Here is a 26,094-nt window from a genome sequence, read left to right on the forward strand (position 1 = left end):
CTAGCTACTCAGGAGGCAGAGATCAGGAGGATCATGGTTTGAAGCCTGCCCCGGGCAAATTGTACCCGAGACTCTATCTTGAAAAACCCTTCACAAAAAAGGGTTGGTGGAGTGGCTCAAGGTGTAGGCCCTGAGTTCAAGCCCAGTACTGCAGAAAAAAACCCATTTTAATAAATTTAATTAAAATTATTTTAATGAAGTGTTTAAAGCACAGTCATAATACACAGTGAATTTTTATGTGTGTCCCTTATAATGGGAGTGACATATATAAACATTCGTAATTCCTAATTGCAAACTTCCCAGAAGGGCTGGGGAATGTGGTTCAGTGGTAGAGCACATGCTTACTATGTTCTGGCCCTGGCTTCAGCCTCCAGTACCAAAAACCCAAACAAAACATTTAGAAGAGGCTATTGTAGAGTGGACTGAGTTTGATTTATAGCTTCAAACTGAGCTGTCTTTTAATTTCATTTTAAGCAGGTTCTCATGCAAATTAAACATTCCCTTTTCCCTGGCCCTACTACCCTTTTTGTACTTTAAGTCTCCTTTTATTTTCATTTAATTATTATTATTATTATGTTCTTTTTGGCGGCACTGGGGTTTGAGCTCAGTGCCTCAAGCTTCCCAGGCAGGCGCTCCACCATTTAAGCCATTCCACTAGCTCTTTATTTCATTATTTATGGTGGTGCTAAGGTTTGAACTCAGGGCTTTGCACTTAATAGGCAGGCTATCTACCACTTGAGCCACTCCTCCAGCTCTAAATCTCCTTTTATTTTATTTATTTATATATATTTTTTACAGTATTGGTGGTTGAACTCAGGGCCTATACCTTGAGCCATTCTACCAGACCTTTTTTGTGACTTTTTTCAAGATAGGGTCTTGCAAATTGTCCACCTGGGCAGGCTTCAAACCATTATCCTCCTGATCTCTGCCTCCTGAGTAGCTAGGATTACAGGTGTGAGTCACCAGCACCCAGCTTAAATCTCCTTTTGAAAAATAGCCAGGTGCCTGCTCTTTGGTTACATCTTAGTGTCAGGCATTTTTGTTTTCCTGCCGATGTAATCAGCTCTTCTATGGGTGAAATGGACTTTTGAGGGCTGGCCTGGAAAGTTAGCCATTGTTCCTAACAGTTTCTACGTGTAAAACAAATGCAGAACACTCCGAGTGTAAAAATTCATGACACACGCAAACCGTTGGTACCTAGCTCACAGATTTGCCTTCCCCGGTGCTTGACAAATTACTTTGGCAGAGTAATTGTGGTAGCAGGTAGGTTCCTTGCTCATAATTTATCACTGTTTTTTTTATTTTTAAGCAGTTTTTATGGCCTTTAGAATGGCTTACCTTGTAGATATTTACATGGGAAATTACGACAGTAATTAAGTTCTAAGACTATATTAACTCAGCAGTCCTGAGATGTATCCTACACAGCATTTATTTTGACATCGTCTCAGCATTTATGTAAGAGCTTGGTGACTTCATTTGTTATTTCATGATGATTTCCTGCACTGGTGGTCCACTTTTTCTTTTTTTTTTGCAGTACTGGGGTTTGAACTCAGGGTCTACATCTTGAGACACTCCACCAGCCCTTTTTTGTGTTGGGTTTTCTTGAGATAGGAGCTCGCATACTGTTTGCCCAGGCTGGCTTCGAACCTTGATCCTCTTCATCTCTGTCTCCTGAGTAGCTAGGATTACGGGCATGAGCCAGCAGTGCCGGTTGGTGGTTCATTTTTTAAATGATTTAATTATTTTGGACTCAGAGTGGTCAGTGCTGAGGTCAGGTAGCTGTAGGGGGAAGGGACAAGGCAGGGTGGAGGGAGTAGGAGGGAGGATCTGGAAACGGGGTCAGAATCACATTCAGTAAACAGCCCCCCAGATGTGGCAGCTGGCCAGATGGTAGAACAAGGTGGAAAGGCCAGAGGTTTTATAAACACCGGGCCTGCAGAACCTCCTTCCTAGGTCTTAGTGAAAGGCTGGGTCACCATCATAATGGCAGCCTGGTCCTCACACGCCATCAGGTCACTTCCCTGCTCACCCCAGCGAGCCTCCTGGTCTTGTAGCTGCCAATGCTTGTGGGTGGTGTGAACTTTGGGATACAGAGAGGGGAAGTGGCCCTCTGGCCACTTGTGAGCCTCATCATGGACATGGATCCTTTAAGCTTTCTGGAATTCTGGATCCCAGCTTTGTTCCATTCCTTGTTTTTGATTGTGTGGTTTCTTGTCTACAAGTAAGGGCCAAGCAGTGGGCCTGCCTTCATCAGTAACAAGCAGGGGATCTTGGATGAGCAGCTAATGGCCCAGCTGGCTCAGAAAGTAGCAGTCTGTCAGTTTATGGAGCTCACAGAGGGCTCTAAATGCTTGTAGGAGATCTCATTTAACAAAAAATGGGGGTCAAAATGTCCCCAGTGCTCCAAAGGGTGTTCAGAGACAGCACGCTTATCTTATCAGCTGGCTGGCCTCAGGCACATTTGCCACTGTGGACTTTTCACTTTCCTTTTATCTAAATTGAGATCATTGTAATAACCTTCAGTGTGTGTATGTAAATGAAATTAATCTGAAAAGTTAAAACCATTGAAAGGTATGTAAGGCTATCTGGTTACTTTTAAGAAGTGATTGAGGATTTTTGTACACAGGAGCTGTGAAAGAAATATTACTGATTTGATCATGTAAAATTGTTTATTGTATATGTTCTTCCTTGGCTCACCTTTAAATATAGACTTGCATTGATTTTGTGAACATTTTGTGTTAAATCTGGAGAGTGGTTTGTTTCTTTCTTTTTCAAAAAGATCAATCAAATTCTTGGCATAGGAAAGGCAGTCATCTGGCCAACATGTGAAAATAGTTACAGGAATTTTTAAATGCTGCAAACATTGGGACATTTCTACGCAGAGAATATTCCAAAATAGTTGACTGCTTTCTTGGGCTGCCATGTTTGTTGTTGGCTTTTAAGTGCTTTTTGTTGTTGTTCTCTCTCTGGTGTGATGACTGGTGTGATGTTTTGATTTGTAAACTCTACCAAAGGCTGTCTAAACATGTACACGCAGCTTGAAAGCGTGCGTGCGAAGAGAAAGACGTGATGGAAGATGGAGCTGCGGTCCTCTGACTCAGTCACTCACTGCATCCGTCTGTCACTGACTGAGCTCCTGCCAGGTCTGAAACGTGGGTTGGTGGCCCAGCCTCTGAGGTTCTCACGGGGGCTAGGAGATGCAGACAGCAAATTAAAAATGGCTGTGGTGGCAAGACCTAGAAATGGCTACTCTTTTTTGTGAAGTGACAAGGTCTCACTGTGCTGTCCAGACTGATCCTGAACTCAAGCAGCCCTCCTACTCAGCCTCCTTAGGGAGGTAGCCGAGACTACAGTCACACATTACTGTTCCCGGGTGGCCATGGTTGTATTCAGAAAAAAAAAAAAAGGACATTGTATTATGACTTTGAAAAACGCTAGTGACTTGTCAGACATCTTCTAGCACAATACTTAATTCTACCCACAGGTTGCTGTTTGCTTCTTTGGGGCCTTACGCTTGCTAAGCCATATCTCTGTGCTGGCCCTGCAATTTTTTTTGGTTGTTGCTTCTGCTTTTTTACAGACTGAACTGTTCATTTCCACACTTATTGCTGAGTGTGTGGCCGGATCATCTGCTGCTCAGCAGGTCACCCCAAGTTCCGTGACTTAGGACATTCTCAGTTCTTGTGAGCTAGGTTCTCGGACTGGCTTCAGCAGCATGGGTCTGGTTTGGGGGTCTTCCTGGGCTGCAGTTAGCTGGAGGGTCTCTTTCTAAGGTGGTTCGCTCACTTGCCTGGCTGGTCAGAGCTGGAGGCTCCCCAGAACTAGTGAGCGTCCCCTGAGAAGAACGCTTGGTTTATCCAGCCTGAGGGGGTCCAGGAGAAAATGAGGCAGAGCCACATCTGTTACGGCCTGGCCTCAGAAGTCACACTTTGCCACTTCTGCAAGAGCCTTTTGTGCACACAGGGGCTCTGCCACTGGGGGGAGGCTATGCAGGGGTGAAATCCCAGAAGATAAGATTCCTCAGGGCTGTCTCAGGAGCAGGCTGTCACAGCTGTTCAGTCTCTCTCTTGATCACCATTTGTTGTTTCCAGGTCTCAGATAGCACTGTGGGGTCAGAGTGGGCCTACTGTCTGCATAGCTTCTGACAAAAATGTCTGCAAGAATTTTAGGAGTGCACAGTATTCAAACTGCCAAGAGCACAAGGATAGATTGTAAGGCTATATCGATTTAGTTTACTAACCAGAGAATTTGTGTTAATATAGCAATCATTTAATAAGGTTTTTAAGTAACAACTTTAGAGTAATTGCATTTTGGGAAGGGGTTTTGAATTGGGAAGTTGAGTAGGTATAAAAAATAAAGATTGCTACCAAATGCTTCTTTGAGATCTATGTAAACAGATTTAGCCTAAATCTGTACATTTCTTTCAGCTTATCTCTTTGTGCCTTAATTATCTCTTTATATACAGTCATTGTTTCATTGTTCTTTTGCAGTATGAATTGAACTTGTGTTTCATGGCTAACCCACAGTTATTTAATGTATTAAAGACTACTCTTGTTTTCAAAGTTACAAGGAAATTATACCATTGAAACTTTAGTAATTAAACCCAAAAAACCCACAGTCTTGAGTAGGAAGAATTATCTTAAATTGGTGTTTAATGAAAAACTTGCCTAATCCGAGAGAAAGTTTTAGGAATCTGGGGAGATTCCCACCTAACCGCTAAAGACTTATTTGCCCCAAGCACTGAGCACTGAGTTGTTGCTATAATTTGGATCTTGAGTGTTCCCCAGAGGTCTCCATGTGTTGAAGACTTGGTCCCAGCCTGTGGCATACTGGGAGGTGGTGGAGCCTTTAGGATGGTAGGGCCTGGTTAGAGGAAGCTAGGTCACTGGGGTCATGCCCTTGAGGGAGATATTGGGACCACAGTCCCTTTCCTCCTCCTCACTCTCTGCTTCCTTGCTACCATGATGTGCTCCCTCTGCCTTGTGCTAGTGCCATGATACAGACCTAAAGCAACAGGGCCAGGTAACCATGGACTGAAACCTCCAAAACTCTGAGCTAGAGTATGCCTTTCTTCCAAGTTTATTATCTTGGGTGTTTTGTCACAGTGACCAAAAGCTGACTAACAGTTTCAAATTGGAACAAATACACAGATTTGTTATTTTCCAGAAGTTTTTCAAACCACAAATCAGACTCCATGGTTCCCATGCTGTGACCAAAAGTAGACATGTTTTTGGGATTCCAGTTTTGACTTGGGGAAGCTCATGCGCTAGGGAATAGGTTCTTCAGTGCCACTCATGTAGGAGCAGCACCAATGCTGAAGGCCCCGTCCTCATCCTCTCCTCTGATGCTTAGCCAGGAGGGCTGGTGCAGCAGCAGTGATGACAAGACCCTTGATAATAACCGGGTTTTGGTGGAAGACTTTGCTGTGCGTCAGTTACCCAGACAGCCAGAGTAGTGCCGGGCACTGTGCAGTTTTCTGCTGTCAGAGGTGAGTAGAGAGCAGATTTGAGTTTTGCAGTTCAGATCAGTGCTGTGACATTCATTCTGCAGCCCCCTGGAGCCCTTGTCCCTGGAAATGCGTTCCAGTGTCAAAATATGTCTGCCTTTTGTCTGTATCCTCAGGTGGTTGTGGCGCTGTGGTCAGGTCTTTTTAAATATGGTTTTGGTCTTTGGTTTTAGGGATGTGTTTTGGAAGGGATCTGATAGGAAATCCTGAAGGAGAGAGGAGAAAAGACTTTCCTGAAGTTATCTGGTGTGTTTGTCACCTCTGTATTACTCTAACAACTCCCCCAGACAATCAGTTTGTAATGAAGGAAGGCTTATTTTAGCCCAGAGTCTTAGAGGTTTATATTGTGGTCAGGTGGCCCCGTTGATTTTGGGCCTGTGACAAGCAGTGCCTCCTGGCAAGGAGTATGTGGTGGAGGGGACCCGTCCACCTCATGCAGCTGGGAAGCTAAAGGAGGAACAGTGACGGTGTCCCACAAGTCTCTTTCCCGGGGATACCTCCGAGACCTCTGAATCCTTCCATCCCCGGCGAGGAGCAGGCCTTCAACATGTGGGCCTTTGGGGACATTCCAGATCCACACTGTAACATCTGGTCAGTCTTAGGGGATACACAGGAGACGAGATGGGAATGAGAGACTGAGAAGTCAGACTCGATTTGAAAGAATTTATAGTTTATGATTTTCATGAAGTAGTTGTAAGCTGTTTTTCTAAATAAATAGTAATAAAAGAGAAAGTTGATTGATGGATTGATGTTTAAAAGATGTAAGTATAGCGTAAATAAGAAATATATTTCACCAATAGTCTGTTGAGTGAGATTATGGATATATTCTTGTGATTGCTTCAATCTTCTGTGAATCAGTAATACTGTGAAATTTGATATTAAGTAAGATTTAACAAAGCATTCCTTTGTTCTTGGAATTGATTGTTCTTTTGTTTGTTTTTGAGACATGATCCCCCCCCCCCACCCCACCCCACCGTGTAATTTAGGCTGGCCTCCTGCCTCAGCCTCCCAAGTACAGGGATTACAGGCATGCACTGCCATGATGGTTCTTTCATTAAGGCCTTTTGTAGGCTCATATGCTCCTGTGGGTAAATGATGTTTGAATAGACTTGGTGATAGTTTTCCAGTCTTTTTAGAGTAAACTGGAAAAAATTTTTATTTACTAGTCTAAGAGCAGTAAATTGAAGAAATGCCCTTGGGAAGCTGTCAACAAACACGACTAGTTGTAAGATAAATCTTTATGTTTCAAAGATTCTTGCTGGACCTTTAATTAAAAAAAAATAATAATTGCCCTAATATAATGATGTTTACATTTATGTAACTTTTTATGAACTATTTAAAAATTTCCCAAAAAATCACAGGTAGATTTGGGTTCAACAAAGTGAGCAGTGCATCTGAGTCCATATGTAATATTCCAACCAGGAGTTAAAATGAAAAAGTGGCTGGAGGAGTGGCTCAAGTAGTAGAGCGCCCGCCTAGCAAGCTCAAGGCCCTGAGTTCAAACCCCAGGGCTGCCAAAAAAAAAGAAAAGACGAACAAATGAAATGAAATAGTAAGATACGGGTTTTCACTTCAGGATGTTTAGAATTTGTTTGAGGAAACAATTCACGTATATAAGGTTAAGTAATGGAGATAAAAAGGGTTGTAATTAACCCCCTGGCCCTGAGTACTGGGGTTTGAACTCAGGGCTTCATGCTTGCAAGGCAGGCGCTGTACTGCTTGAGCCACTCTGCCAGTTTGATTTCTTGGTTATGTTATGCTTTGGTGCTGGGGGTCACCCCAGGCCCTGCAGCTGAGCTACACCCCAGCCTACTGACTTCTTTTTCACTAGTGCAACTTAAAGTGTATTTTCCCAAAGTAAGCTGTGGAATTTTTTAATTAGCATATAATAGTTGTACAGGGCAATACATTGTGATATTACATATGTGCTTAGGGTGTATCTTAATTCGATTCACCCCCTCCATTGGTCTCCCTGCCTCCTCCTCCCCCAAGCTTTGAAGATTCAATTTTGATAATGACATATGCGTGTGTGTTCCCTGCTTTCAACATGAGTTGAAAATGCCTTTCAGGATTGGGCACCAGGCCTGTAAACCCTAGCTTTTCAGGAGGCAGAGATCAGGAAGATTGAGGTCCTGAGTTCAAACCCCAGTGCTGTGACAATAAAAAACAGTGCCTTTCAGGAAAATTCTGAAGTCCTAAGCGAACTTAGTGGGGGAATGAGGTGACTTATTTAGACAGATGCTGGTGAACTTTACAGACTCCCAGGTTTCTAGAACAAACATTACTTGTAATGTTACTTACTTTGTAAGGAGGAGGAGGAGAGAATTAGAATATTTTAGTAACACTGGAAATGAAAAGACAGTGGAACAGCATAAACAATGAAGAGAAAAGAACTACAGACCAAAAATAACAAATGTCAAGGCAGAAAAAAAAAAAGACAATTTTGGAAATGCAAGGAATCCCAGATATGAAACTCAAAAGCTAAAGAATAACTAAAGTTTTCTACCAGATAAACATGATGAAGTTCTAAAGACAAAAGAAACAAGTGAAAGTGGGAAGAAATGCAGTTTGGAGAAACTTGTACAAAACGAACAGAGCTCAGCAGGAGCTTCATCCTGGACCAGGGGCATGGTTCAGGGTAGAGCGCTTGGCTGGCGTGCTCTGGTGTCATCCCCAGCACCACCAAAAGGCAAAGCAAAACAAAACAAAAACAGCTGCTGGGCACCAGTGGCTTTGCCTGTAATCCTAGCTACTTGGGAGGATCTAGGTTTGAGGCCAGGCCAGGGAAACAGTTCATGAGATTCCATCTCCAAAATAACCAGAGCAAAATGGACTGGAGATGTGGCCCAAGCGTAGAGCACCTGCTTTGCAATTGTAAAGCCCCAAGTTCAAACCCCAGTCCCACCAAAAAAAAAAAAAAAAAAGTGCTTTTGTGTTTCTACTTCCCCAAATTCCGCCCAGCGTTACTTTTTGTACTCATCCACTGGAACGTTCTGTGAAATCCTGGAAAGAGATGAGACAAAAGCCTGCATCTTGACTTGGAAATCTGTGTTAAAATGTTCCACTTCTTGCTTGGCACATAAGATGACCACAGAGTTGTCTGTCCACCTCATCTGGCAAGCAACAGCAACCAGCCAGGGCAGATTTAGGCAAAGCAGTGCACTGAGCTGGCACTGGGTATGGTCCGGGATCCTTGGGGAGGCTGAGAACCCACCTTTGCCGACTGGCTAGAAATTGTGCAGTTTATTTCCGCAGTGATGACCCTTTGCATTTTGAAGTAAACCGCCTCTTTCTTCTCTTTTCACACGTAGGTTATATATTTGGGGAGAACTCCTGAAGAAGCATACAGAATATTAATCTTTGGCGATACATCCTATATCCCTTTCAGGTAAATATAAGAATGACGTGATAACCGGGCACAGGTGGCTCTCGCCTGTAATCCCAGCTACTCAGAAGGCAGAGATCAGGAGGATCGAGGTTTGAAGCCAGCCCAGGCAAATAGTTCACGAGACCCTATCTTGAAAAAAATCCATCACAAAAAAGGGCTGGTGGAGTGGCTCAAGGTGCAGACCCCGAGTTCAAGCCCCTCCCCAAAAATGACGTGATTTAATCAGACTCCCTCCAGGAATACCTTGGGAGTCTTTTCTGAAAGCAGACCTGGTAGACAGGCATCTTAAAGTGGGTGCTAGCGACACAGTATCGGGTTCTAGACAGTGGCATCTTGTCATAGGGAATGTTTAGTCACATCCCTGACCTCTGCCTGCTGGATGCCAGGGACACACCCCCACCCCCACTCCAGTAGTGAAAACCCCAAATATCCCTGTTGGGGTGGAGCGGGACCTCACCTCCCCTGGCTAAGATAAAGGGTAGGCTTGCTGACCAGGTGAGAATCCTGGAGTCAGGGTGTCCCCCAGCTACCACTAAGGGTCAGCTCATGTGTTTCCCAACAAGCAGGAGTTACTTTGTGATGCAAAGCCAACCCCATTTTTCTAGGACCCTGGACAGCCAGCTCAGGTAGCCGTGGACGAGGTGGTTAATGGAGGAGAACCGCCAGCAAAACCAGTCAGGCAGACGTCTTTCTATACAGGCTGACGTCCCCACCTCAGACTCACTGTGGGGTTGTCTCAAAAGGGCTCTGGGGGAGAAAAGGTCGTGGGGTTTTTTTGTTTTTTTTTCTCATGAATTAAATCCGGAAAATTTTTCTACTTCTTTATTAAGTATTTAGCTGTGTAGTCTAAAACACTCAGATGGTGCTTAATGAGTAATTACTGAAATCATTTTACTAGTTGCACGTTTAATTGATATTTTCATAATTTATTGAAAATGGCATTGTTCTTCCTTTCACAAATTAGTTAGTTGTTTCAGGATTGCTGCATACAGCTCTGCTACCTGAGTTTGAAAGTCAAGCCTTGCCTTTAAAGGGCTGTGACTCTGACGTCATTGTGAATGAGCTTTGGGGCGCGTGTCTTCCCAACTTTAGGCAGTATCTCCTAGCTTTGTGGACTTACCATGAAAAAGAGATATTTTTGGGACAATCTGCAGAAGTCAGAAATGTGCTGGACAAGAAACCACGGATTAGAGATGGAGCAAGTTATAAGAACTAGACCTGGTACCTCCCTCTCTTTGTAGTTTTTATGTTTATTTTTGGTGGCACTAGGGTTTGAACTCAGGGCTTCACGCTTGCTAGGCAGGTGCTCTTACCATTTGAGCCCCTCTGCCAGCCCCAGCCACCCTCTCTTGGTGTCCTGTTATGTGGAGGGAAGATGAAGACGCTAAGCTGAAGTTGTGCCATGTGTCTCTGGGTTTATCATAGAGGTCATGTTGCCTTCAGGAGAAGTGCCTGTGTGTGTGGCCCCCAAATCACAGGCATGTTGGGCGTCGCTTGATACACTGACCATTTTCTTCTACAGAACTTCTTAGAACGTAGTCCTTCACAATGACATTCTCTCAGTTTTTGCAACACAAGGTCTTAAAATACAAATACGCTCAAACTCTTCCCACCATCTCAGTGAGGATCTACAAAACACTGTTGGTGAGAAAAGAAGTTTGGTGCTAATTTAAATATGCATGCTGAAAACAGAAGAGATGCTGTTTATAGCTATTATTACCATCTTTACAATTATTGAAATTTGACACTTGAGAAATGAAGGAAGTTTCTTCTGTTCCCAGCAGTCAGAAAGTCTAAAAAAAAAAAAAACCCACAAAAAGCAAAACACAGGACTGTCAGGGGCCAGTGGTTCACTCTTGTAATCCTAGGTACTCAGGAGGCTGAGATCAGGAGGATCGCGGTTCGAAGCCAGCCCAGGCAAATCGTTTCAGAGACCTTTTCCTGAAAAACGCTTCACAAAAATAGGGCTGGTGGAGTGGCTCAAGGAGAAGGCCCTGAGTTCAAGGCCCAGTATCGCCGAAAAACAAAAATGAGCCTGGTCTTCTCCTCTGAAACGGACAATACAGTTTTTAAAATTTATTTTAAAAAAGTACATAGAATAAATAAAATACTGACAAGTATTGCTAACAAGAAATCAAGCACTCATTTACAGTAAATAACTTCTTTCATGTTCAGTAGTGATACTTAATTAGATTTAATTCACCTTACATATAATTCTTTGACCACTTAGTTTCAAGGTACAGAAATAGTTCCTTTTTATTTTTTTGCAGTACTGGGGTTTGAACCCAGAGTCACCCTTGAGCCATGCCCCCAGTTGTTTTTGCTTCAGTTATTTTTCAAGTAGCATCTTGTGTTTTTATCTGGGCTGGCCTGGACTGTGAGCCTCCCACCTATTCCTCCTGGCTTCAATCCACAATCCTCCCAAAGTCTGCTCCTCAGGTAGCTAGGGTTGCAGTGTGTACTATCATGCCTGGTCAATGTATGACTCCATATTAAATATTTGTCTATCTTAAACTACATTTTACACTGTTTTTAATTAACATTTTCTTGATACCTCAGAGTCATTATTAGGAACATATATTTCTGCTCTTCGCTTAGTGTTTTTGGTCTTTTTTTGGGTCTCTATTTTTGAGAGATAATTTGTATGTTGTTATTAGCTTGCTGTTTTCATCACAGGTACAGGGATTGACTTTCAGCTGTGCTACTGTTGTCTCTGTGGTCCTTTAAAAAATGTGAGCCCTAGGTAGGTGCTAGTGGCTCACTCCCGTAATCCTAACTACTCAGGAGGCAGAGATCAGGAGGATCATGGTTCTAAGCCAGCCCAGGCTAATAGGTATAGGTCATGAGACCCTATCTCGAAAAAACCCTTCACAAAAATAGGGCTGGTGGAGTGGCTCAAGATGAAGGTTCTGAGTTCAAGCCCCAGCATTGCCAAAAAAAAAAAAAGTAAGCCTGGTCTTCTGTGAAAGGAGCACGATAATACCTATGTAAAGTGTTAAAAGATGAAGTGAAGCCTTGCAAGTAAAACACTTGCTATAGCTCCCAGGCCCTGAACTAGCAGTTGAAGCTTCATTCTCCTCCTTCCTTTGTAAAGTTGATAGTTAACTGCCAATTGATGTTTCTGTTGTTGTGGGAGGGGGGCAGTACTAGGGTTTGAACTTAGGCCTCGTGCCTGCTGTGTAGGCACATTACCACTTAAGCCATGCTCTATTTATATTTAATTATATTCAATTTAAAAAGGAAACATTAATTCATTAAAATGTGTGTGTGGTCTTTGTGTCTGTGTGTGTGTGTGTGTGTGTGTGTGCATGTCTGTGTGTCTACGTGTGTATGTGTGTGTGTGTGCATCTGTCTGTCTGTGCGGTGCCCTGAACCCAAGGCATCGTGCCTGCTGTGCTTGTGCTGTTCCACCAAGACAAACCCCAGCCTGAAAGCCCTCATCTTAAGTGACAGCAAGGCTCTGCCCATGTTCCTGTGCGCATGGGGATGCAGGACCTTGCCGCCACCCTGCAGATCCCCTCCTGCCCCTTGCAGTCAGATGTCATCCCCTGCCCTCCCCACCCCAAGGAACCACTGCTAAGACTCCCCCACCATGTTGGGGCTGGCGCCCTTGAATTTCACGTCGAGTCACTCAAGTCTGCAACTTGGCGAGGTGGGAGCTGCTTTTAAAGTCATTTCTCTGAGAGCTATCCTTGTGGCAGGTGGTTCTTTTTATTGCTTCTCTAGCATTTATTTGCCCATTATCGTTTTGATGTTTGCATCATTCTCATGACTTGATGAAAACTTACCATGTTTGGGACGAGTCTTTGATGTTGTTCTGCAGTTTTTAAACAGTACTCCTTTCTAGAGCCTCACTTGTTTCCCCAAGTTTGTTAAATGAGTTTAGTGTCAGACAAGGTTAGATCTCCCTCCCAGAGGCAGCTTATGTCGATTCCGGGCTGCTCTTCTGCCTGTTTCATGAAGGCTGGTGGCTCAGGAGGTGTCCACAAAGTAGAAGTGAGTACAGAAAGATGCTGGTCTGTTCTGAGAGGGTGGTGCGTGAGGCAGGGCTTGAGCCAAGCCTAGATGAGGTCATTATGAGCAGAGCAGCTGGCGAGGAGCATTACCAAGTCCAAATCAGCATGCCTGGACCTAATGGGAGAATGTGCATGGTTTCAGAAGGCACTGTTAGCACTTAACCGAGGGGGCGTGGCTGAAGCCATCCGAGTTCATCCTATTTCTGTTGACCATCTAGGGTTGGTTTGGGCTTTGGGCTAAACTCCTTTTTCTTGCCTTAGCTTCTCTTGTCTAAAAATGTTCCTTATTCCATGAGAAAAAAACTATTTCTAGAAAACAAGTTTTTGTGTTGAGCATGGTGTCAGTGGCTCACTCCTATAATCCTGGCTACTTGGGAGGCTGAGGTCATGAGGATCGAGGTTTGAGGCCAGCCCTGGTAAATAGTTCTTGAGAGCCCCCCATCTCTAAAATAAACAGCGCAAAATGGACTAAGGTGTGGCTCAAGTGATAGAGCACCTGCTTTGCAGGTGGGAAGCCCTGAGCTCAAATCCCAGTCCCTCCCCCCCCCCAAAAAAAAAGAAGGTTTTGTGTTGATTGCATCCATCAGCGAACATATTTACAGTCACCTGGATGATCTGTTGCTTTTGTTTTTGTCTGCAGTGTGATGAGTTGAACCCAGGGCCTTGCACATGCTGGGCAGTGCTGTACCACTGAGCTACACCCAGCCTTGGTGGACCTCTTGAAACACACATGACCTGGCCCTACCCCTAGGACTTTCACTGGGGCAGGCGTAGGTGACAGCTGAAGACTTGCATTTCATTTGTTAATCTATACATCTATATATCTCTTTATTTTTGCTGTGCTGGGGATTGAATCCAGGGCCCCACACATGCCGGGCAAGTGCTGTACCACTGAGCTATACCCCAGGCCCTGTTGTAACACTATAAAATCACCTTACAGAATAAAAATGGTGCATTGTAAGCTCTTGTGTCCAGTCTTCATGATGTTAACATGACTCGGTAATTCTAACCAAGTTGGTCGTAATACCTAAAACTGTAGGTGCTGGGTGTGATGACTCACGCCAGCTACTCTGGAGGCAGAGATCCAGAGAATTATGGTTCCAGGCCAGTGCGATCCCAGCTAGGGGAATAGGTAGGAGGAGGACTGTGGTCTGAGGACTGCCCTAGCCAATAGCATAAGACCCTATCTGAAAAATAACCTAAAAGGAAAAAGGGCTACAGGGTCCTGATTTTCAACGCCAGTATTGCCAAACAAAACAAAACCCAACAAACTACATTTTAGTTGAAAAATGATGTCCTGTCTCTTGTGGTTAATTGCATCTTGCTCTAATCTAGACTCTTAACGCTTAAGGTTTGGGCATGAATTAAAAGCCGATACCCAGTTGGAATTTGAGATTCCAACTCTGGCGGGCAAGAGCCACCTTGCTTCACCCGGAGCCCAAAGGAGACCTATGTCCACGGGCACCTTGTTTGCATGCCTAGAGTGAGGGTTAATTTTCATTTGCGTAAGTCAATGTAGTAATAGCCCACAGTAGCCGGAAAGACAAGCAGGGATTGGGGAGGACATGGACTCAACTGATAGTTAGACATTTGTATGAACATTACTGATACGTGTCTCTGCAGCATTGAGTGAGGTTTTCTGTAAACGGATTTAAGCAATTTCCCAGAGTGCAGTGATTCTGTCAGAGGTAGTAGTTCCCTTTGTTCCTGTCCCTTAAGAATTAGAAGTCATGCTGGGTGCCTGCTGCTCATGCCTGTAATCCCACCTACTCAGGAGGCAGAGATCAAGAGGATTGTGGTTCAAAATCAAGCCAGGCAAATAGTTTGTGAGACCCTGTCTTGTAAAAACCCATCACAAAAAGGGCTGGTGGAGTGGCTCAAGGTGTAGGCTCTGAATTCAAATCCCATAACACAAACCCAAAAGAATTAGAAGTCATGCAGTTCAGTGTTAAGTGTCCTGGCCTAATGATGGGGACAAAATGCTTATGACCTTGCACTCAGGATGTCAGACTGTCTTCACTTCTCAGCTGTTTTTTCTTAGCTGGTTGATGGTACAAGCACTCAGATGGCATATTCTGTCTCTCATACACGTGTACGTACACACAGAATGAAAAACAGTCTTTCTTAGTAACAGTTAGCTGTTTCTTTTCTGCTTCAAAGAAAAAGTTCAAATGTCCTGCTCTGTGGGGAAGCAGGAGTAGATATTATAGTGCAGTTCAGGACGGAAGCTCAGCTTCATTGAGCACTTGTTTGATTTTCAGTCCTCGAGAGCTTTGTCTTGAGGTACTACTGAGAACTAACTGAGTTGTGTTTCAATACTTTCGGAATTTCAGAGATGCTGCCTATGGAAGCTGCAATTTCTACATCACACTTCTCGACTGTTTTCATGCAGTGAAGAAGGTGAGTCACTTGGAGGATGCCCAGTGTCGTGGGGGCTGAAGTACAGCGCATGGAAGACTAATGTGTCTCCCAAGATGTGCCACACATGTCAGAGGCGTTCCATCTTCCAGTTACTTTATTACAGTGACCCCAAAGCACAAAGCCGTTTATTCTGAGTCTCTGATTGCTTCTGTGCACAAGTAGCAGGGAGATGGTACTGGAGATGTGGCTCAGGGTAGAGCGCTTGCCTAGCATGTGAGAGGCCCTTGCTGCCAACCCTGGCAACAGAGGAATGAACAAGGGGCAACATGGCACAGTGAAGTAATCAGGTTCCAGATACGGAATTAGTTTTGAGTGTGCTGTGACTTGAAAGGAAAATAAAAAGCAAATAGATACCCACTTCCAGGTTCCCTTCTGTGTTGTATTTTACCGGTCTGCTTCCCATCCAGTGCTATTTTCAACAGGCATCTCCATAGCACTGTAACTAAAACTGAGTTTGTTTCTTAATTCAGCAGGAGAATTTCCACAGCCAGTTAGTTTTCTATAAAAATAAATGAGTTACTATTGCTTTTTCAGAGCTGTTTTTTTAAGGACTAGGGTGTAGCTCAGTGGCTCACTTCCAGAAACAAGCCAAAAAATGTCATTTTCACATTACTCTCTGTGGTGTGTGTATGTGATTTCAGGGGACTTGCTTCTGATCCCATTCTAAATGACTGTGCCCCTGAGGATACGCAGTGAGACAGGCCCTGGTTATAATAGCTCTTCCTCAAATACATTTCTTGAATGTCAGGGCAGCACAAAACTAAAATAGTCAGTAGCCTGTGGATCCAAGACGCATTCAACAATAGGTTGTTTGATGGGACTTGATGTTTCCGAGGCAGGAAGAACCCTGGTTTACTTCTGGTATAATGAAGCACGGGGGCTTTCTGGGAAGTTTGACTGCAATCTTTGTCTTCAAATGAGAAGACCGGTTAGTACATGGACTTAAGAGACCAATGAGTGCGAGTCTGTATCAGTTGTGTCAGTCTCTACAAATTTTATCAATCTGTTATCAGTTCTATCAGTCTGTTTCATTTGTAGCAATCTGTCATTGTATCAGCCTGTATCAGTTGTGTCAGTCTGTTTTAGTTGGCTTGGATTACAGTCCAGTGGCCCTCCAGGCTATAGAGCTGGCTGTATGGTGCCACCAGCTCTGCAGCAGCGCCATCAGGCCTCAGCAATGCCAGGTGCTGGGCACAGGTGAAATTCGGAGAAGGAGGGGCAGCAGGTGTAGACAGTAACTTCCTTTTTACAGCAGTCCCTGCCAGAGGGCCTCAGGAGCAGCTAGTGTAGGAGACATAAATTCTCTGTGTAAAAGAGAAAAGAACCACCTGAGGGGCTCGGAAATGTCTGCTGTAATGTGGGAATTTCTCCTCTAACATGGAAATGTGTGCTCTGACGTGGGGAAGCCGTTTCTGTTGATTCTTATTTTTTGGTTTTTTATATCTGTTATTGCCCCCAAACTCTAATTAGCTGATATGGTAGGTCAGAGTGTGCTTTTTTAATTTTTTCAGGGGTTAAGATTTGTGGCTGCTTTTGAATATCATCACTTATGTGAAACGTCTACCGATGTAATTAGGTTTTAATTTTAGTGCAGTGTTCTTCCAGGAGAATCGTCTCATGAAATTAGAAGGGAACTTGAAACTGATTTTTTTTTTAATTGAAAAAGATTTTTTTTGTGTGCTAAGAGTTCCACTCCCAGCCTCTAAATCTACATATTACTGTATCATTCTGTTAGGAATAACTGTAGTCCAAGCATCATAGCATACATTAAATTCAAGAACAGAAAGCTTGGGGATTTGGGTTTTGAATTAGTACGTGAGGGTAGTTCTTCATTCACCTGTCTTCTATCCTTGGCTTCATTTCCCACAATCGGCTGCAGTCCTAAAATATTAGGTGGGAAATTCCACAAATAAACAAGTCAAGTGTTTTGGATAACTTTCAGGACAGTGTGTTGTTACAATTCTGTTGTATTATTAGTTGTCGTTTGTCTGTAGTTGAACTTTATCATAGTGATACTGGAATATGGTGTCCCAAGTTCGTGTCCTGGCAGAGTCGACAATTATAGACTCCAGACCAGGAGTTAAAGATTAAAACGAGCACAAAGTTTATTGAAAGGACAGCAAAGCTCCCTGATGGGTGGGACTTAGTGAAAGAGCTAAGCCAAAGAAAGGCTGCCTTGAAACTGTATTTGTGACTGGTTGGTGCTGAGTCAGCTTCTCATCAGATCCGCCCACCTGTGTGTCCCTCTCCTTATTGAACTGGACATTCCAGGACGGTCTGGTCAGGGCCCACTCCCCACATTGTGCAACTGCATCTTGTTGGTGAGAGACGCCTTTTTAGCTGTCTGCTTTTAAACTGCCTCTCTCATCCAAAATAGAGTCACCTTTGTCATTGCTGCCTTTACAATAGGTTTGTACGTGTTGTAAGACACAGCCACAGAATTTAAGCACCCATGAAAGAGCTCAGAGCTCACTCCCTGTAGGCCCCTGCTGCAGCAGTATTTTATAGAATGACGACTCTTTGGTGGCATTCTAACATTCTTCTTTTGTGTTCCTACTCTGGTACTTGAAATTTTGAAGACTGGGTTTACAAGGGTCAGCCCCTTTGAAGCAACAGTACCTTGTAGATCAAAAATTCTTGCTTCCAAGCCAGGCACCAGTGCCTCACACCTGTAACCCTAGCTACTTGGGAGGCTGACATTGAGAGGATCATGGTCCAAGGCCAGCCCCAGCAAATAGCTTGTAAGACCCCATCTCCAAAATAACTGGAGCAAAATGGACTGGAGGTGTGGCTCAAGTGGTAGAGTGCCTGCTTTGTAAGGAAGGAGCCCTGAGTTCAAACCCCAGTCCCACCCAAAAAAAAAAAAAAAAAATTGGGTAGGAAGTTTCTTACCTCTGTTCTTAAAAGCTTTCTTTTATATTTTAGGCAATGCAGTATGGCTTCCTTAATTTCAACTCATTTAACCTTGACGAATATGAATACTACGAAGTAAGTTTCCAAGGAAAATGTTGACATATATTGCTGAGTTGGGTTTATATTCTTTTTTCTTTCCTTTTATCCAAGGAGTTAAAACTGCTCATACCGGAAATCAGTTAGTCATTTAGGAAAATGGCAGTTTCCACATCCCTCATCCTAGAGAACTAGTTTGCTTTCTTGTCAATTAATTTTCTATATCAAGAATTTACTCAGTGATAACAACCAAGTGCTTAGTGCTTTGGTGGTGGCAGTCAGCTCTTCTCGGGGCTGATGACCCTATAGAGGGTCACTGTCTGAGAAGTGATCAGGGGGAGGAGAAGGGAACTGTTTTCTGGGAAACACTGCTACTCATAGCTGGCAAACTTTAGATTTCTGTCTCATGGCCATTTATAAAGAGCTAAGTGCTAAAGCAGACAGGTTTAAGTCTTTCAGAGACTCAGTGTTGACCAGGGAGGGAGGGGATGCCATCCAAAAATGAATCATGCTGTTCTTCTTCTTCAGAAAGCAGAAAATGGAGATTTCAACTGGATAATACCAGAACGAATGCTTGCCTTTTGTGGACCTCACTCAAGATCCAGACTTAAAAGTGGTATGAGAAACAATGGGGCCAGTAGAGTTTTGTTATTAAAAAATCCCCATTCTAGGTTTTTTTGTGGAAGAGACCTGAAGGCTGAGGCAGAAGGACTGCTTAAGGACAGGAGTCCTGAGCTGCAGGGCACTAGGCTGATAGGTTTCCTCACCGAGTATGGCTTTATCTGGTGACCTCCCGGGAGCAGAGGACCACCAGCTTTCCTAAGGAGGGGTGAACTGGCCCAGGTCCAAAAGCCACCAGAGGGTTAAACTAATCTTGACTAAGTCTTCATGATTTAAGCATATTTGGTCATTTGACTTCATCATTCTATCTGAGTTGTAACTTTTAAAAATTTTGGTTTTTACAGTTACAATCAAACGGTCCAGACACTGTTTCCATCCGTCTACGGGTGACACTATGATGGTTTTCTTTCTGCATTTCACGAGATCTGGTGTGTTTCTTTATGTAGGCTACCACCAACATTCTCCTGAGACTTACATTCCATATTTTAAGAGACACAACGTTACTACCATTATTCGTCTGAACAAAAGGATGTATGACGCTAAACGCTTCACGGATGCTGGTTTCGACCACTATGATCTTTTCTTCGCGGATGGCAGCACTCCTACTGATGATATTGTCAAAGGATTTCTGGATATTTGTGAAAATGCCGAGGGCGCCATTGCTGTCCATTGTAAAGGTAAAGGATGGATTGACGTATGAGTGTGTGTGCGCCAGCACAGAGTACCCATTCTATGCCAGGCAGGACACATGTACTGCCTGTATTTTTAAAACAATGCTTTTATAAGTCATATGAGTTCAAACGCTGGTAGCACATGCCTGTAATCTTAGCTACTCAGGAAGCAGAGATCAGGAGGATCGCTTGGCTCAGAGCCAGCCTGGGCAAATAGTTCATGAGACCCTATCTAGAAAAAACCATCATAAAAAAAGGGCGATGGAATGGCTCAAGTGGTAGAGCACCTGTCTAGCAAGTGTGAGGCCCTGAGTTCAAACCCCAGTAGCACCAAAATTATTTTCATAAGTAATCCTAAAAGGCTTATGACATTGAAATGTCTTCATTTATTCATCAAATATATGTCATCTGCTCTCTGTAGGGTAAGCTCTACCATCAGCGAGTAGAACAGATTCCTAGTAGCTTGTCTTTGTGGCCACATATTCCAGCCTCCTGCTGTGTTTTCAGCAGTTGTAACAATACCTGGTGCTAAATAAATACTTGTTGAATGATTGACCATGTAATAATGCATTGTGTGAATGTCCTAGGATGTATGTAATTTTCTAATCTTGTTAAATAGTTCATTAATGAGACAAGGAATATATTGTTAAGAAAAAAATCTAACAGTGAGAAAAACCCAGCAAACTGATCTCCAGAGTTAAAATTGCAGTCGTAGTTACAAATACAGCTAAAATTGTAATATTCAAATGTTCAGTTTTCAATGGAAGATCACAAGGTATACAGAAAAAAAAGCCCAGAAAAATGTAGCCTATTCAAAGGAAAACTAAATCAACAGACATTGTCCTTGAGAAGACCAGATGGTGGACTTCCTACACAAAGATTTAAAATCAACTATCTCAAAGCAGCTCAAAGAATGAAAAGAAAATGTGGAAAAAAATCAAGAAAATGGACTGGGCATTTGTGACTCATGCCTGTAATCCTAGCTATTCAGGAGGCAGAGATCAGGAGGATTGAGGTTTGAAGCCAGCCAGGGCAAATAGTTGGCAAGACCCTATCTCAAAAATACTCATCACAAAAAAAATGACTGGTAGAGTGACTCAAGTGGTGGTAGAGCGTCACCTAGCAAGGGTGAGGCCCTGAGTTCAGACTACAGTACCACCAAAAAAAAAAAAGTCAAGAAAATGATAACATAAGTGAAACGGACATGTCTATAAAAATGATAGAAAGCATAAAAGGAAACAAAAAATTCTGAAAGTGTAATATGTAAAAACTGTTGTGAAAAACTTACTGGAGGGATTTAGAAACAGATGTGGGCAAGTGGAAGAAAGATTCCATGGTGGTAAAGATAGAGCCATTGGAAAAACCACTGAGTCTGCTGAGGAAGAGAAAGGTACAGAAACCATGGGAGCTTGGAGGTACTGAGTAGACCAAATGTGGGTGGTGGGATTTCCAGAAGGAGAAAGAGAAAGAAAGGAGCAGAGAGATTTTTTTGGCTGAAAACTTCCCAGGTGTGATGAAGGACATGAATGTACTCACCGAAGAAGTTGGACAAAGTCCAAACAGGACAAAACTCAAACTCACATAGGACACATCACGAACTGTCTAGAGCCAGAGACAGACAGTGTCTTGAAAGCAGAAATGACTTGTCACATACAAGGGATACACCAAGATTTCATCAGATTTCTCCACAGAAACCTTAGAGGTCAGAGGCAGCAGGTTGGTGTGTTCAAAGAGCTGAAGGAAAAAGTCTGGTCAACCAGGAATCCTGTACCCTGAAAAACTCCCTCAAAAGTAAGGGAGAAATTAAGATATTCCTGGATAATCAAATGTGGAGGAAATTTCTTACTTCTAGACCTCTATTACAAGAAATGCTAAAGGTTATCCTTTTGATAGAGATGAAAGTACACTACAACGAAGTAAATATCTCTGATAAAAGTAAATAGTTATAAAGGCTACTATTGTAACTTATAACTTATAAAATATTACCTTACTATAACATAAATATTATAACATAAAATGAGTAGAAAAACAAAACAGCAAGAAAACTCAGGGTTATAAGTTTTTAGTTACGACACCAAAGGCACAGGCATACAGTAAAAGAAGAAAAGTTGGACTTTATAAAAATTTAAGACATGTCTGCATCAAAGAATAAAAACGGCAACCTGGAGGAGAAAGTATTTGCAAATCACGAATCAGGTAAGGGATTAATATCCAGAGTGTATATAGAAAGAACCCCTGGAGTTCAGCAACAAACAGAGAACCCAATTAAAAAATGGGGTAAAGAACTTGAGTAGAAATTTCCCTAAGAATGATGTAAAATGGTCCGTAGGCTCAGGCAAAGTTGTTCAGCCCCTCTGATCGTTAGGGCAGTGCTGGGCACCATGGTGAGAAACCGTCTGACATCCATTAGATGTTCTGCTTCCAGAACAAAGCAAATGGAAAACCACGCGAGCGAGTGAGGAGTAGAGCTGTCAGAACCCTGTGCGCTGCTGGTGGGACGTTAAGGTGGTCCAGCTGCAATTGGAAAAGACTTGGCAGGGCTTCAAAAAGCTAAAAATAGACTAATTGTGTGATCCAGCAGTTCTGCTTCTGCCTGTGTGCTCCGGAAAAACTAACAGCAGAGATGGGAAGCAATACTTGTCAACCTGTGTTTATAGAGGCCTTCTTCATAGTAGTCCAAAGGTGGAAGCAAGCAGTTGTCAGTCCCTCAGTGGACAACCAAAATGTGGTATTACATATAATAGGATATCATACAGCCTTAAAAACAAAGAGAATTCCAGGCTGTTCTGCAACCTTGGATGAACCTTGAAGACACTCTGCTAAGTGAAGTCCACTGGTCGGATGAAGACAGGCATTTTATGATTCCATTCACATGAGGTACTTGGAGTGATCAAAGCCAGAATAAGAGAAAGTAAGTGGTGGCTGTATGGTAAGGAACTGAAGGGAGATAGGGATTGGGAGTCGCTGTTTAAAAGGCAACGTTTCAGTTTTGCAAGAAGAGCTATGTCCTGGAGGTGGATGATGGCATGTCATCACACAGCAGTGTGAGTGGTTAAGGTTGTCTCAGGAAGCCAGCTCTGAAGAAATGTAGGTCTCTGAATTGTTTGTCACAGAATTTAAAACCATTGTGTTGAATAAGTTCAGTAAGCTAAAATACAACATAGACAGGAAAAGGAAATCAGGAAGATGATACCCAAACAAAAGTGGGAAAAATGTATGTTTCACTCCTATTTTGAAAAGTCATTTAAGCAGACAGAAACCAGCATGGATTATTTGGGGTTTGTTTTATTATACCATTCACTGATTTTATTGTCAGCCAGGGTGCTTTAGCCTTCTCAGGGGACATTAGAAGTTGTTTTTGTTTGTTTGTTTGTTTGCACAACTTGGCAGGAGGTGCTGCTTGCATCTAGTGGGTAGAGACCAGGGAGGTTGTTAGACATCCTTCAGTGCACAGCATTAGTCTCCTCCCCCCAACAAGGAATCGTCCAGCTTCACGTGTCAGCACTGTTGGGGCTGGGAAGCTCTGAACAAATGGATGTCCAGTGAAAAGCCTGGAAAGGATTTGATAGAATTAGGTCTTTGTTTTTGCTAGAACAGTGATGACTGTGAAAATCGGGTTGAGCAGTGAAAATGCAGATTATTAAGTGAGTTCATCTGCTCAGGGGGCTGTGATAGAGCACCAGTGACTGGGTGCCTCAGTAACAGAAAAATCTCACAGTACCAGAGGCTGGACGTCCAGGATCAAGGGACTGGTAGAGTTGCTTTCTGTAACCCAGTCTTTTTTTAGGGGGTGGGTAGTACTGGGGTTTGAGCTCACACTTGAGCTACTCCACCAGCCCTTTTTTGTGATGTTTGAGATAGGGTCTCTCAAACTGTTGGCCTTGGCTGGCTTCAAATCTCGGTCCTCCTGATCTCTGCCTCCCAAGTAGCTGGGATTGCAGGTGTGAGCCACCGCCATCCGAGGGTTCGTTTCTTCTGGTCCGGCCTCTGTTCTTGACTTGCTGATGGCTGCCTTCTCTTTTTCCCATGGGTTTTCCTCTGTGTGTGGTCCCTCTTGGTACCTCTTTGTTATCTTACAAGGACACCAGTGTATTGGATTAGCGTACACCTTTGTTTTATTTTTTCTTGTTGAGTAAAATTTTATATGTCATGGCAAGTGTAAGAAATATGAAACATTCCACACACTTGAAAAAAAATGAGGTACACTGTATACTTTGTAGTTTGGGATAGTGTTCCTGTCAGTTCTTCCTCGTATAACTATTTATCTCTTTAAAGGCCCTGTTTGCAAATACAGTCCTTTGGGAATTAGGACATCAATGTACAGATTTGGGAGTGGTGCAGTTCAATCCATACTACTTTGCTCCCAGGACCCTCAAAGTTCATGTCTCTGTGGCACAGTAAATACATTCACTCCACCCACAGGCCCACAGTTCTTAATCAAGTCCAGTGTCAAGTCCAAAGTCTCATTCAGATGAGACCAGATGTGACTGATCCTGACACAAAATAATTCCTTCCCACTTCTGAGATGCAATCGTGGAATAGGCCTGGGGTAGACATTCCTATTCCATAAGGGAGGAGTCAGAAAGAGGTCAGTGCTCCTGAGCAAGTCCAAAGCCAGGGAAGAAGGGAGAGAGGGAAGGAGGGAGCGAAGGAAGGGAAAGGAAGGAAGGAGTGAGTGCAGGAGAAGGAGGGAAGGGGGAGGGAGGGAGGGAGGGAGGAATCCTTTTTGGCTTCATATTCTGTCCTCCTGTCCGTCTACCTCCCCTGAGGTCCCTGTTGGTGGCTCTGCCCCTCAGCCTTTGGCCACTGTCACAGAGGAGGTCACCCACTCTGTGAAGCCAGTGAGCAGTCTGCACCTGGGCCCCTGTGCTCTGTATCTGGTGGCAGTGGTCACCATGTGGATCTCTGAATCGCCCTTTGTTTTCCTTATGAGGAAGGATGTATGTAGGTTTGCCCCCAGGTAGCACTGTTGTCAGAAGTCTAATCCTTCCTTCACTTCATCCCGTCTGTCCATTTTAGTCCATACTGGCTGTTGCTCTGTTGGCTTAATCCCATGTCCAGGCTATCCAGAGGCAATCTCTCTCTCTCTCTTTATTCTGGAGTGATTGTCTAGCCATGCCTGGATGTCCTCTCTGGAACTTGCCTTCCCTCTTTTGCAGTGTGTATAGGCTGAGGATTTTCTGAGTCTTTCTGAATCCCTTCTCCAATGTAGCTCTCCCTTTGCATCTTACCATTATCTGCAAGGAGAATCCAGGCTACACTCTCTTAATTTTCTTTAAAAATCCCTGCTAAATATCCAGGGTTAATTGTGTCTTCCAGGAAACATGAAAGTCCAGGGTAGGCCATTTTCTTCCTGTCTTTCCTTTGGTTTCCAAAAACACCTTCCAGCTGGCACCAGTGGCTCACACAAATAATCCTGGCTACTCAGAAGACAGAGATCAGGAGGATTGCAGTTCAAAGCCAGCCCTGGGCAAATAGTTCGAGAGACCCTATCTCATAAATACTCAACACAATAAAAGGGATGGCGAGTGGCTCAAGTGGTACAGCGCCTGTCTAACAAGCGTGAGGCCCTGATTTAAAACCCCAGTACCACCAAGATAAAAAGCAACAGCACCTTTTATACTTGACTCCGAGGCTGCACCCGAATGACTGGTGATGTCTGTTTTCCTGGCAGCAGTCCTTCCAAGACAACCGAGCTTTTTCCTAACACACCACCACCTGACTCTTCCCGGCAGTCACAGCGTCAAAGCCACCTGCACACTTGTTACAGCAGTGCCCGCTTCTCAGTCCACACGTGCATTATTGAAACAAAAGCAATAGGGTGGTTATCTATTTGCAAAGGGGTGTATTAAAGGAATTGGCTCCATGAACATGAGTTCTGGTGAGGTGAAGATCTGCAGTGCGCAGGTGGTGGTGGGATTGGAGTGGGAAGGCAGTCTGCAGGGTAGTTCTCCCTTGCTCTCAGAGACCAGGCTTTGTTCTGTTCAGGCCTTCAGCTGATTGGTTGAGGCCCACCCAACCCTGTGCTGTATGATGTGTTTACTGGAAACTTTACAGGTTAAACATTAACCTCACCCAAAAACTCCTTTCCAGTTGACACAACACATAAAAACAAAACTATCACAGCAGGTAGCGTTAATGGGCTCTACGTAAGAGGAAAGACAGATAGTGACAGTAGAGTAACACTTAAAAATTTAAAAATCTGGGCTGGAGCATAGCTCAAGTATAGTTTGCCTACCATGATGAAGGCCCTAGCCTCAACCCCCACCCCTCAAAAAAGCTGAATGTAAATGGGTGCAGAAGTAGTTGGATATAGTGGTAAATGCCAGGCATGGGCAGAAAACACGACACTTCCTGCTCAGAAGGCGGTTCTCTTATCTTCATTCACATCGAATGGGCTGGGGGATTTTAGAGATCCCTGTGTCCAGGGTGTGCTGCAGTGATCTGAATCCTTGGGGTGAGACCAGGCACTGGTCTTTCTTAGGCCTCTCCGAGTGACCGCAGTGTGTAGCCAGCCCTGAG

The 26,094-nt window shown here is 43.7% G+C and overlaps 1 protein-coding gene across 11 annotated transcripts in view; it reads left to right on the top strand.

Moving 5' to 3' along the window:
* Cdc14b (cell division cycle 14B) overlaps positions 1–26,094 on the top strand; it is an 85,427-nt gene that overhangs the window by 41,609 nt on the left and 17,724 nt on the right. For all 11 annotated transcript variants that reach the window (XR_012440570.1, XR_012440569.1, XR_012440571.1 and 8 more), the window contains exons 5-9: positions 8,818–8,894; positions 15,244–15,310; positions 18,257–18,319; positions 18,809–18,896; positions 19,348–19,578. Coding sequence is in view for 8 of the 11 variants with exons in the window: in XM_074052542.1 (XP_073908643.1) it covers positions 8,818–8,894; positions 15,244–15,310; positions 18,257–18,319; positions 18,809–18,896; positions 19,348–19,578 (526 nt within the window). In the remaining 3 variants the exon portion in view is untranslated. The remainder of the gene's footprint in view (positions 1–8,817; positions 8,895–15,243; positions 15,311–18,256; positions 18,320–18,808; positions 18,897–19,347; positions 19,579–26,094) is intronic.

The sequence above is a fragment of the Castor canadensis genome, chromosome 13, assembly GCF_047511655.1.
Source record: "Castor canadensis chromosome 13, mCasCan1.hap1v2, whole genome shotgun sequence".
Lineage (NCBI taxonomy): Eukaryota > Metazoa > Chordata > Mammalia > Rodentia > Castoridae > Castor > Castor canadensis.